This window comes from Lontra canadensis, unplaced genomic scaffold, assembly GCF_010015895.1.
Source record: "Lontra canadensis isolate GAN:19392208 unplaced genomic scaffold, GSC_riverotter_1.0 scaffold58, whole genome shotgun sequence".
Taxonomy (NCBI): Eukaryota; Metazoa; Chordata; class Mammalia; order Carnivora; family Mustelidae; genus Lontra; species Lontra canadensis.
In genome coordinates, this window is record NW_022631052.1 from 5,368,311 (window position 1) to 5,381,102 (window position 12,792).

General features: G+C 49.1%; 1 protein-coding gene across 4 annotated transcripts in view; it reads left to right on the forward strand.

Annotated features, from left to right (window-relative positions):
- The window catches only part of TBX5 (T-box transcription factor 5), a 46,676-nt gene that overhangs the window by 20,406 nt on the left and 13,478 nt on the right, over positions 1-12,792 (forward strand). For all 4 annotated transcript variants that reach the window (XM_032876212.1, XM_032876210.1, XM_032876209.1 and 1 more), the window contains one exon: positions 602-693. In XM_032876212.1, the coding sequence (XP_032732103.1) occupies positions 602-693 (92 nt within the window). The remainder of the gene's footprint in view (positions 1-601; positions 694-12,792) is intronic.

Here is a 12,792-nt window from a genome sequence, read left to right on the forward strand (position 1 = left end):
CAAGATCCTGTTCTACTGCAAACCTCTGTGCATTGCAGCAAACACTTCCAAGAACAGGGCTCTCTCTTCTTTATCTGGAGAATTGAAGGGCTTTGGAGCTGACAGACAGCTATCATGCATGTTACAGTCCTCTCTCTGGGTGTTTATTTAATTCGGCACCAACTTCCACCTGTGCTAACTAGCTCTGCGAAGCTGAAATGAACAAGGCACGAGGCATAGCAGAATCCTGAAAACAACCAAGTTTCTCCAAATGGCGGTCACCAGGCTGCGGGACAAGGGACACCATGTCACCGTGCCCAACTTTCCGAGGGGGAGGGGGACTCCAAGATTGTGTTTGAAACACAACATGCTGGGATTAAAAAATAAACCAGCCCGGCTAGAGTGATGCAGAATATGACTCCAATTAAGGGGCAAACCAAAACCAGGTTTTTTCCCTTTTTAAAAGTGGTCTGATCTAGGGCATTTTTCAAAGCCTCCTCTAGAATGAAGTGGTGGGTCCCACTGACGTGACTGGCTTAATTTGCTTCTTTTGGTCACCAGAGGCTGCGTTTCCAGCCATCGAGTGAAAACCGACTCTCTCTCTCTCTCCCCCTTCCTGCAGATCACCCAATTAAAGATTGAGAATAATCCCTTTGCCAAAGGATTCCGGGGCAGTGATGACATGGAACTACACAGAATGTCAAGAATGCAAAGGTAAGAAGGTGGAGTGCTGGGCTCCTGTCTCTCCACGTTCCCTCTCACCCCCGCAAGGAACCCCGGAGAGCCCGCAGCCGCCTCCCTCCTCCCGCCTTCCTCCCCACAGACGCCCAGGCATGTTGACCATCAAGAAAAAGGAGAGACAGCCACCTTCGGTCCCACCGTCTGATGACCCCCACATACTCCCATGTGGCTCACCCTATGGGATAGTCCTGGGCGGTGGTGTTGGGGGGAATGTGTCCTCTGGGGATGGGAAGGGGGAGAAGGCACCAGGGAACTTGGCCTTCTCCATCTGCCCAGGGCAACAAAAGCTCCAGCTTTCTCTCCCTTTTCTTTGCCTTCTCTTTCCTTCTCGTGAAATCAGTCCTTTCTCTCTTTCTTCCCATAAGTCACAGCCGATGAATGATTTTCTTTTTGGCAACAACTCTTGGTAAATGAAAGGGAAGTTAATGACTCGATTTCCTGGGGGTGAAATGCAGACAAATTTGACACCACGTGGTGGTCCGGGGCACTGGGGGATTGGAAGCTGGTGATAAAAATTGCTCGGTATTTTTACATATCCTGTGGTCACAGTCGCTGATATGATGAATAGAAGGGGTTGTAGCAAATGTACATAGTGGGAATTTGGTCTGATTTGAAAGGATTGTACGAGCATTGCCAATTTTGTCAAACATTCTCTGTACCTCTTCATATGCTTCCAAAATAACTTACCATATGGTAAGAGAATGAGAAATACATCTTGATTCCTTTGACCAAGAAAGGGTTCCTTGCCTCCCCCCTCTTCTTTTGGTGGGTTTAGTGTTTCAAAATAAAATGAGGTCACATAGGAAGCTTTTCTTTATCCTTTCTGGAAGACATGAGAAGGGTGAGTCAGGCAGATGGGACAGACATACTCATTCAAAGAAAGATAAGGGATCTAAGTAAGAGAGGAACAGAGAAAGGCCATAGTGTTGTCGTTTTCACACTGGTTTGGAAATTCATGCCTTGGAAATTGTTTCTAGTGAGCGGGCTTTCCTGATCTAAGTTTGCGTGCTTTTATTTATTTATTATTTTTTAAAGTGCTTTAAAAAATAAAGATTTTATTTATTTATTTGTCAGAGAGAGAGCAAGAGCACAAACTGGGTGAGCTGCAGGCAGGGGGAGAAGCAGGGTCCCTGCTGAGCAAGGAGCTCAATACGGGACTCAATCCCACGACCCTGGGATCATGATCGGAGCTGCAGGCAGACTCTTAACCTACTGAGCCACCCAGGCGTCCCAGATTTTGCATGTTTTAAAGAAGAACTACACCCTGACCTTCAGGTGTGCCTATCTCTGCCGCACTCGTCTGCATTTCTGCATTTAGAATCGGGTTTCTTCCCAGTCATGGATCAGTAAGATGCTTTTTGTGACTACAAGAACCAAGTTCTTAAATTTTCATCGTTAAAAAATAACAACTGGCTTTTTGAATGTCTGCATTTTGAAAGTGGAGTTGGGTTGAATCTATGGTCCGTGGAAAAGTTGACAACAAGCTATCCTAGAAAGGGAGAGGGGCCAACCTTCTAGTTGTCACTAAGGGATTTTAGGCTTTGACAGATTCTCACCTCCATCCTCCATCCGGTGAGGGTCGAGGCCGTGCAGGTAGGGACTGGAAGCAAGGTACCCCGTTCCAGCCCGCAAACCAGGGGTCTTCCCTCCTTTCCACAAGGTCAAGAGCAGGTGGGATCGTGGACTTGAGGTGTTGTAAATCGCCCCCTCACGTGTAACCAGTCACCGGGTCCTGTTGAGTCTGCCTTCCTAATGTATGTCTGAATTCACCCCCTTTCTCCTGCTGGGCTGTTCCCATTTTCTTGCTCACCACAGCCTCCTAAGTTATTTAAACCCTTCCAGGACTTTCTCCAGGCATCTGCCAAAGACATCTTTGTAAAACACAGACCAGTGAAGGTTACTCCACAGCGTAGAACACACCCAGGCTTCCTGTTGCCCTCAAGATAAGGCCCAGACTCCTCCCTGTGGTGGGCCTGCCCTTCCCGTCGGTCCCAGCCACTCCCTCGCTTTGCCCCCGGCCTGTGTCCTCTCTCTGTCTCCATCACGCTAAAGGAGATGCTTCACGCCTGTATCCTTCCCACCGTGTTTGGCCCTTGGAACAGCATGTCTGGTCTTCTGCAAGCTTTCTCCCTTCCTCTTTGCTCAGCCTTCTCCTGTTCATCATTAGGTGTCCTTGGAGCGGTCCCTTCTTCCAAGAGACACTCCTTGGCCACAGACTGTGGATGTCTATCCCCACGACCCCTTGGCGCTTTCCTGTGTCAGGCCCGGGCCCTGCATTTTGGAAGCTGACGGGATAGATGATAGGCATGGAGGAGAGACAGGTGGGGAGGGCAGGTGTCTGAGAGATGAAATGTCGGTCACCCCAGAGATTCTCCCCTGAGGTTCTAAACACAGCTGGTTATATATCTAGGTGGATGGCTCTACTTTGGTCTGAACTGGGTATCCCGATCATTCCCCTGTCAGCGCAGGTTGGCTGAGGGGTCGTCTACGTGTCCTCTTTGGGTAGGCACTTGCAGAAAAAGGTGGGACAGGGTGGCTTGTAGTCAGTAGGCACTAATTGACATAATGGGTGCAAACCTGCAGCCAAAGAACCATGTATGTCTTTGTGGCCATGTTAGGAGTTGCTCTGGGGAGCCAGAGGGTTGACCTAAGCACTGACCAGGCCGGAAGAACAGACAGGGTCATCTGCCCAGTCCTGTGCACATGGCGCCCCATGTGAAGGAGTAGGAGAAGGAGTAAGGCAGAGTGGCTCCAAGAGAAGGCTTTGGGACTCGGATGAACCTGGCTTTCATCCTTGCTCTGCATTTGTGAGCATGTGACCTCGGGCAAGTGACTTAACCTCACAGAGCCTCAGTATCTTCATCTGTAAAATGGGCATAAATGACAGCCTCCACTTTCCATGATTCTTAGAAGAATTATATGAGAAAATGTCTATAGGGTGCCTGGCTCCTAGTCAGTGTATCTGATTTGAGGGAAGACTCCCCATTACTCCCAGTTCTGCCCTCACTCGGCATTTATTCTGGGCTATGGTCCCAGCTCCCAGTGACAAGTGGGGAAGATGGCTGTCCAGAGTCGGCCGTGATAACAGCCAGGCCAGAACGGCAGGCTCCCTGTTCATCTTGTAATCCTGTTTCCTGTCCCCTACACACCCGGTGACAGCTGGCCCGTGGGGGGGAAAAAGTAGGAGGAATGACATTTCCTCTAATTCCAACAGTTGGAAGAAGGGGAGAGGGCCGGACACGGACCCGCGCATAGCCCACATAAATAACGTCTGGATTAGCTTGGCAAATGTCTGGACACTCACCCTATCTCTCCGAGCCCCACTCTCTGCGTTTGGAAAATGCAGATGGTGTCTTAGTTGTTTTTCCACCGCTCATTTATGGGCTCTGGTTGCAGAAGCAAGAACCGCTTGTTATAAAAATGGGTGAGCTGTGGAAAAAGCACAAAAAAGAAGATGAAATTATTTTAAAATCCTGTCTCCAGCCGACCGATTAGAATATGTGCCAAGGTCATTTCGAAAGGTTAATCCGCGGCTTAAGAAAACATGTTACCCTAAACAAATAATATTTCCCAAATTGCAGCACCTGTAGCCTGGTGACAGATAGGAAGATTTTAGAAGGTATACAGACATGGGAACACCAGGCAGATTTTAGAGACAACGTTGCTTGGAATGAGAGTAAGTTCTAAAGAAGGAAGGAGAGAGGAGGGCGGGGGAGAGGTAAGGTTGATTATTTAAGGGAAAATGGTAATTAAATGAGAGTAGAACTGGTATAAAATTTTGGAGGACTTGTCAAGGTGATATGCAAGTAACAGAAATTTGAGAAATATCCCTAAATGCTCATCCCAACAAGAAAGTCGTGGGAGCTTTCGCTGTGTGAAATGACCTAGGCCCTGGTTTTCCATGAAATGTTGCTTTCTTTGACCTTTGCTTTAGTCTTTAAGATGTGTTCAGGCAAGCTGTGAACTTCCTAAGAGTGGAAGGTGTTGGAGGCCAAGGCCAGGGCCACTGGGGGAGGGGGTGGGAATGATGGGGGGAAGGGAGATGGAAGAAGGAGGGGAGAAGAGGGTGGGAGGTAGGCCTTGTGGGAAGAGGGGTTTGCATGTGTTGGGAAGAAGGGTTTTCTGGGTTGGGTCAGGGTAGAAGTGGGCAGGGATCTGCAAGTCTGGAGTAAGGGTCAGAAAGTTCTCTGAAAGCCCCCTGGGATGGCACAGTGGAGGGGGAAAGGGGGACAGTTGCTCCAAGAAATGACATTCTAGAGACAAAAGGGACTAGAGAAGACAGCATCTCTTCCAATTTTGCAGAAGGAGAACTGAGGACTGGAGAGTCACTTACTTTTCCAGTGTCGGATCTGTCAGTCTGTTATTCTGGGAAGACATACTTATTAAGTGCTCACGCTGGAGCAGCTCTTGAGGCAGCAGAGGTGAATCAGCCCCGCAGAGGGGCAGCGTCCCCGGGTGGAAATCTCTGCGGTTGGGCTCCCTCAACTCCACCCAGCCTCTACTTCCTCATCGGTAAAATGGGAGATAATTACAGAACCTACCTCCAGAGCTGTTGCACGGGTGGAGGAGGTAATGCGCATGTCCTGATGACTGTTGCTACATAACAGAGTATTCCCGGGCCTCACTGGGACTGGCTGGGAAGCCCTGGGCCGCAAGCTAGGCCATCCTCTCTCTGTATGTGAGGGTAGACCCGGGAAGAGCCAAAGCTCCAGAAACCACTTGCTCTGTGCCTCCACAGCTAGTTCAAGGGACGCGGAAGTGCAGACGACCTCAGTTCTGACTGGTCGCCACTGTATGCAAGGCAAAGCACGAGGTAACACGAAACACTTTTATTTTGTTCATGGTTTGTGGGTCAGGAACTTAGAAAGGGATCATCTGGGCCATCCCTGCCTGCCTTCCGGTGTTGTCTGGGGCGGCAGGTAGCTGATGGCACCAGGCCGGATGTCCGGACTGGGACACTGCTGTCATCCATGCTCCATGCTGGCTTTCAGCTGGGCTGTCAGCGGGGTTGTCCCCTGGAGCATGTGCATCCGGCCTGGCCAACACGGCAGGCCCTGGGGAGTCAAACTCCTTCCACGGCTGTGGGCTGCCCCCAAGACAACCAGGAAGAAGCGGCGAGGCTCTGTTCACCAGCCCTTGGAAACTGTAGTGTCCCTTCTGCTGCATTCTGGTGGATGAATGGGACTCAACGAAGGGGGGACCCAATTCCAGGGACAGAGATCCCTCCTCTAGATAGAAAGAGAGTCAGAGTGTGTCCCCGTATTTTAACACCATCCCCATAGGCGTGGAAGCACTTGGCCCAGCATTGGGCCCAGACGGGTTGATGTCAGGCACTGAGACGGGGTCCATGCCCTTGGGAAGCCAAAGGCCAGGGTGACGTGCCCAGGGCCACGCAGCTGGTCAAGGGGAAGAATCCTGGCCATGAGCTTGGTTTCTTAGGAGGAGAGACTCAGCTGCCTCTAAGTGATTTTTAAAAATATTTTTAAAAAGATTTTATTTATTTATTTGATAGAGAGATCACAAGTAGGCAAAGAGGCAGGCAGGGAGAGAGGGGGATGCAGGCTCCCCGCTGAGCAGAGAGCCTAATTCAGGGCTTGATCCCAGGATCCTGGGATCATGACCTGAGTCGAAGGCAGAGGCTTAACCCACTGAGCCACCCAGGTGCCCCTCTAAGTGATTTTTATTGACCTCCATTTTCTTCCTCCAAGAAGGACTGGGTTTCCTAATCAGGGTCCCTATTGAAAGTCCAATGAAAGCCAAGGACTGTCTGAAAAACTCACAAGATATAAATAGACAAAAATTTCAAACCATTTTAAGGGATTCAGAGTTCTGTGGCTCCCGAAAGGTTAAAAGCCTTCCATTGGCACCTTCCCTCCTTCTCCGGGCCCGGCTTCCTGATTCTAAATTAATGTTCAGCTCCTTAACCTCAAATGGTCACTTCTCAAATGGCTTTGCACTCTTGTATTCCCATGCTTGCGGTTAAAGGTAATCGGAATGCCCGGTTAATGAGCAGTGATTTCCAAGACAACATTCTGGAGATGGCATAACTCCCTGCTTCTTGCCGTGCTTTTGGCTAGCCACACGGCTTCCCCCAGAGAAGTGTGAATTTACGGAAAACAAGAGGGGGTTGTGTTTGGGAAGCTGAGCCAGCCTACGTTGCAAAATTGAGGTTTGTCCCAAGGGGTCTCACCTTGGCTCGAGGTTGTCTGTTGAGGATATGGAGGCTCAGAACAGCCCTCCCACACCCCCGTCCTCTGCCCCAACTTCCCCCCCACGGGCCCCCGTTCCTCTACAACACTGTCCCCACCCTCCCCTCCCCTACCTGCTGCCCCAGCATACCTGCTCTTCAGGGACTGTGTCTGTGGGCAAATCACTCATTCACGTTTAAGCAGTGTTTCTCAGACTTTGGCAGACATTGAAATTACCTGGGGGCAGGAGGAGCTTGTTAAGAAAAGCAGATTTCTGGGTTTCATTCTCAGAGGTTCTGAATTGGCGGCTCTAGGGAGGGCTCAGAAACTACCCTTTGACAGGTTTTCTGATGGAAGGGTCCCCTGCTTGCAGCTGGGTAGTCCCTTGGCTCTGCAGAATGAGCAAGGGCATTCAGGTAAATGTGTGAAACAGATCTGGAAATAGATCCCATGTGCTGGACTGTTTTATAAAAAACAACCCTTTGCTCTAAGTGCTCAACTCTGGCTGAATATGAGAAGTACCTACAGTGCTCCCCCAATGCTTTATTATGAAAAATGGAAGACCTGTAGAAAACATGGAAGAATTGTACAGTGAACACCCACATACCCACTGCTTAGGTTCTATAATTAATATTTTGCTGTATATTTGCCCTATCCATCCATCCATCCATCCATCCACCATCCATCCATCCATCTACCCATCCATCCACCATCCATCCATCTACCATCCATCCATCCATCCATCCACCATCCATCCATCCATCTACCATCCATCCATCCAACTACCCACCCATCCATCCATCCATCTCTCCATCCATCCATCCATCCACCATCCATCCATCCATCTACCATCCATCCATCCAACTACCCACCCATCCATCCATCCATCTACCATCCATCTCTCCATCCATCCATCCATCCATCCATCCCCTAGTCCATCCATCCAAACACTGACCCATCCATCCATTTGTCTGTCCATCCAACCAGACATTCTCTAATCCATCCATCCATCTTATTTTTTTAAAGCGTTTCATACTGAGTGGCAGACATAAGTACATTCCACTCCTCTGTACTTCTGCATGCGTATCATTAACTAAGATTCAATTTTTGCTCACAAATCTCCGCTTTAGGTAAAATTACATATGGTGAAATGCACAAATCTTAAGTGCACCGTTCACTTTTTAATAAATGCACATGCCTATGAAATCCAAGCCCCTGTCATAATATAGAACATTCCCTCAACCCAGACATTTCCCTCATGCCCCACCCCAGTTAATTCCTGCCCCCACACCCCCCACCAGAAGCAATCCGTGTTTCAACCTTTTTTCTTTTGACTGTAAGTTAGTTTTGTCTGTTCAGAATTTTGTGTAAATGAACTCTTGCCGTGAGTCCTCTTTCTCCTGGGGAGATTTATTTTTTTCAAGGTTTTATTTATTATTATTATTATCTTTACATTCTATATTTTATATTTTTATAAATATTTATAAATATTTTATAAGTATGTATATTTACATATTTACATATATTTTATAAGTATTTATCTAATATATTTAAAAATATTTATATATTATATAATATATGACATATTATATATAAACATCTATAAATATTTTATAAGTATTATAAAATGTATCTTTTTATTATTTTATTTTATTATTTATTATTTTATATTCTATATTATTTTTATATTTTAATAAATATTTTATAATATTTATAAATATTTTATGAATATTATAATGATATCTTTTATTATTATTAATTATTATTATTATTAATTATTATTATTATTTACTTTTACTTATTTATTTGACAGAGAGATACAGCAAGAGGGGGAACACAAGCAGGGTGGGGGGCAGAAGGAGGAAGCAGGCTCCCCACTGAACAAGGAGCCCGATGCAGGACTCAGTCCCAGGACCTTGGGATCATGACCTGAGCCCAAGGCAGATGCTTAACTGACTGAGCCACCCAGGTGCCTCAGTACGTTTTTTTCTTTGCAGAACCTTTTTTTTTTTTTTTTAATTGAAGTATAGTTAACGTACAGTGTTACATTAGGTTCAGGGGTACATATTAGGATCCAACACTTCCGGATGTTGCTCAGGGCTCATCAGAACACTTGTACGTGTAACCCCTTCTACAGATTTCACAGGAGTCAGCATTTTGTTCTTGAATCCCCCACATGAATGCTCTCTACAGCCAAGCTTGAAACCCACTCGCATCTCTCTACCCATCTCTACCCTCGGCCCGGTATCTCAGTTACCCTGTCCCAGTAATGTTCTCACATTAGAAACTTTGTCCTGAAGACCCCCTCCCTCATAGATGTCTGTGCCTGTTTTTAGGGGGAGAGACCGATTTTTACGTTAGCACGCGGGCCGCTTAGCTTTCCTGCAGGGGTGGTTGCTTTGGGGTGACTTTGCCAAGGTCGTGATTTGAACTAGAGGTCACCAGGAGCTGCTTGATTTTCTTGTGTGTGACGGAGGAGCCCCCAGGGGATGACACTCATCAGAAGCAAGGCCTCAAGACCATCCTCTTCGGTACAGGAAGCAATTCGAGAAAGGTCTGTTAATCTGGACCCTTTCAGTCTTCTGGCTTCCAGAAAGACCCCAGCCAAACCTCGGAAAGTCCTCTCCACCTTCCCACCCTCCCTCCAAAATCATGAAAACAAACAAACAAAAAAGAAACTACTAAGACAGAGGCATGGTTAAACTTGTTAAAATTGCTACTTTTAGGAGACAGAACCAAGGCCAAGGCTGACCTCATCCGTGGTCTGTGCAACGACCCAGGGCTTTCTCCGTGATTCTGGAGCTGCCGCTGTCGTGTTGCTCAAAGCTCTATTGAGTAGGTGATACGAGTATGGACTTCTCCCTAGAAAAATTTACAAGTTCTAACTATCTAATATTTTGGGAGGGGAAAAGAGGGTTCATAGGCCATCTGGAGACCTTGCGATGTAAGAACTTCTGCTTCAGAATAGAATCCTGGGCGATCTGTAAGCTGGTGTCACACTGAGCCGTGTGTCCCAATATACGCTAAGCCTTTCCCTGCATCGTATTGTTTTACAATCCCGGGAGGCAGTGAGTCTTATCATTCCCATTTTACAGACAGAAGACTGAGGCTCAGAGAAAGGTGGAACCTAGCCGGCTCCCCCGTGGCCAGGTTTGATGCCAGGTACCGAAGTGAGGCACGTCCACACAGCCTGACTTCAAACCCCCCACTCCACACAACTACCCGGATGGTAAATTACCTAGAGATTTAACAAGGGAGCCCTGGCTCTCGGACCAAAGTTGCCGTAAGTGGGGCAAGTAAGTGCTCAAGCCTGGAGAGGGAGGCACCCTGGAATTTCTTGGCACTCCTCGAATCCTACTGCCCTGGTGGGATCAGCGCGGGGAAAGGCATACAGCTTCTCTTTTCCCCCCCCTTTCTCACCACGCCCTTCTCCAGCTTTGCGGGCTGCCGGGAATTGAGTCCTAGAGCGACCGTAAAGCACTCTAGACATGAAAGAGGCAGCGGTCAGGATCTGCCCTGAGCCCAGTCCCGCCCAGGCGTCCCCACACGTTAGATCAGAACATTGTCCCCCGAGCGAATTAGAAAGTCGTGAGCGCTCTTGTGGGATGATGGGGCCCCTTTCTGAATTTTAGTCACACATCAGGGTACTAGCCAGAGGAGGATTTCGATCCGGGAGGACGGCGATCCTGAGCCCCGGCACGCTGCTCCCTCGGGCCGGCCAGTCGTTTGAGAGAGGCTGCCCGCAGTTGAGCAAGGTGCCGCCCCCCCCCGCCCCGCGCCCCTCACCCCAGCACCCCGGCGCCCCTGCCACCTGCTCCCGTGAAAAGACTGATTCAGTTGGCCGCGGTGGAAAACGTTCTCGGGGGCATTCGTTAGCTGGCGGCGAGCAGTTTGGCCGTGGATCTCAGTGTTCCCTTGTAATGTTTTACAACCCGGACCCGGCGACAATGGCGTCATTCACTGCACTCGCTCACGTGTAACAGAACGTGAGAGGGGGCCCGAGATGGGGAGAAGCTAGTCTGCGGGCTGCGACACCCCGGGCAGAGCCGAGGTGCTGGGGACCCTGGCTAGCATCGGCAGGGATGCGGCCAACGGCGAGACAGCGGTGGCTTTGGACATCCTGCTATCCTAAAAGTGGCTCAGATGGTAGGACAGACAGATTGACCAGTAGCCCTTGACGTTGCCCATGCGGCCCGTGTCCTGCTGTCAGCACCAGGCGACCTTATAGAACAGGGTGGCTCTGTCTCCCTGTTGCTCTGTGTTCCTAGTGGGTATGAAGGCGCCCTTCCTATGATCGAGCAGAAGTTCGCTGGCAAGAACTTGGGAATAGCGCTGACCCAGGGCCAAGCTCGGTTTTATCCTTTTCTTAGCTGTGCTATCTGGGGCCAGGTGCTTAACCTCTCTGAGCCTCCATGTCTTTACCTCGAAGGTGTCGCTAATCCTACCAACGAAGCGTGCTTGTTGCCCAGAGGGAACGCACGTGAGTTGACCAGTAGAGCGGCTGGAGCGTTAAGAAAGCACCTGAGACCAAGGCTGAGGAGGAGTTGGAGGTGGGGGACAAGGATGAGAATTAGTCTGAGAAAAAGAGCTCTCTGTTGCCACCTCTCTTCCCAGACACGCAGGAGCGTCTCCACTTTTCCTTTGCTTCCCTTGCGCCCTGGATTCCTCACTAATGCTCGTGAGCTGCAGGGCCGGAGTCTGTCTTCGAAAGGACGGTCGACAGAGGGTTGTGCGGCCACGGGTCGTGTTCCTCGGGTCGGGGAGCCCGGAAGATGCCCACAGCCCGTGTGATCGCCGTGTTTCCCTCCCTCTGCCTCTGTAACCCCAGGCTGGTGGAGAACACACTTCACCTTTGCACGCACCCATTTTGACACCTGTCCGATGGACCTGGGGACGTGCTCCTGATTGACAGCGGGGAGGGCATTGCAAGCGCCCTGGGGAAAAACAAGCTGCGAGGGATGAGTGGTTATTGGGATAATATGGCTTTCCCACTTCTGTGAGTGTTACTAATCAAAAGCAGGATTTGGCCTTTCCAGAGAGTAATTTTGCAATTTGGCAGCCTTGGGAGAATTCCGCGGAGTCCATTGATACATTCTCTTGTAAAATCCCTCAGCCAATTTTTTTTTTTCCCTCCTGTGGTGGGGACGAGTTGTTTTCTTTAATTAAAAAAAAAAAATAACCGTCCCCATTAAGAATATAAAACTAAAAGAGATTTCCCCTTTCCTGTTGGAGCTCTGGCAGCTTGGTTCTGGAACTAAGCAGACCTAAATGGAATTGCCAGCGAGATTTGACAACTTTTATAATGTTTTATTATTATTATAATTTTCCTCCTCCTCCTCCTCCTCCTCCTCCTCCTTCTTTGTCTTCTTCTTCTTCTTTTTTTTTTTTTTTCCATTACGTAGCTGGAGCCGCAAAGAGAGGACTGTAAAGTGAACTTCATTCCTTTCAGACTTCGGGCCCTGGGGGGAGATTTGGAGTAGTGTGGCTGCTCAGGATGGTTCCAGCTTTGGTTCAGAGGTGGCACATGCCACGGGAAAGCTCGGCTGGGGGACCCCTGGGTGTCGTGAGGGCCCTGTAGCCTCATGGAAGCTTGGCAGACACTCTATGTGCCCTACTTGGCTACTCTGATGTGCTTTCACATGACAAACAGAGTCAGGGGCCTGGCTGGAGATGGTTGCCCCCCGAGGGGTGGGAGAAGTGGGAGAGGAATCGTGGGCCCTGAGCCCCCTGCTCCTCTACGGGTTTATTTGCATCCTAGAAATGGAAAAAAATCATTAGGAGCCTGCCTAGGAGTAGCGGTTAGAATCCTGATTGTGTCTCTTTCTAGCTCTGGGACCATGGGTGAGCTGCTTGACCTCCCAAGGCCTTGGTGGCCTCATCCCGG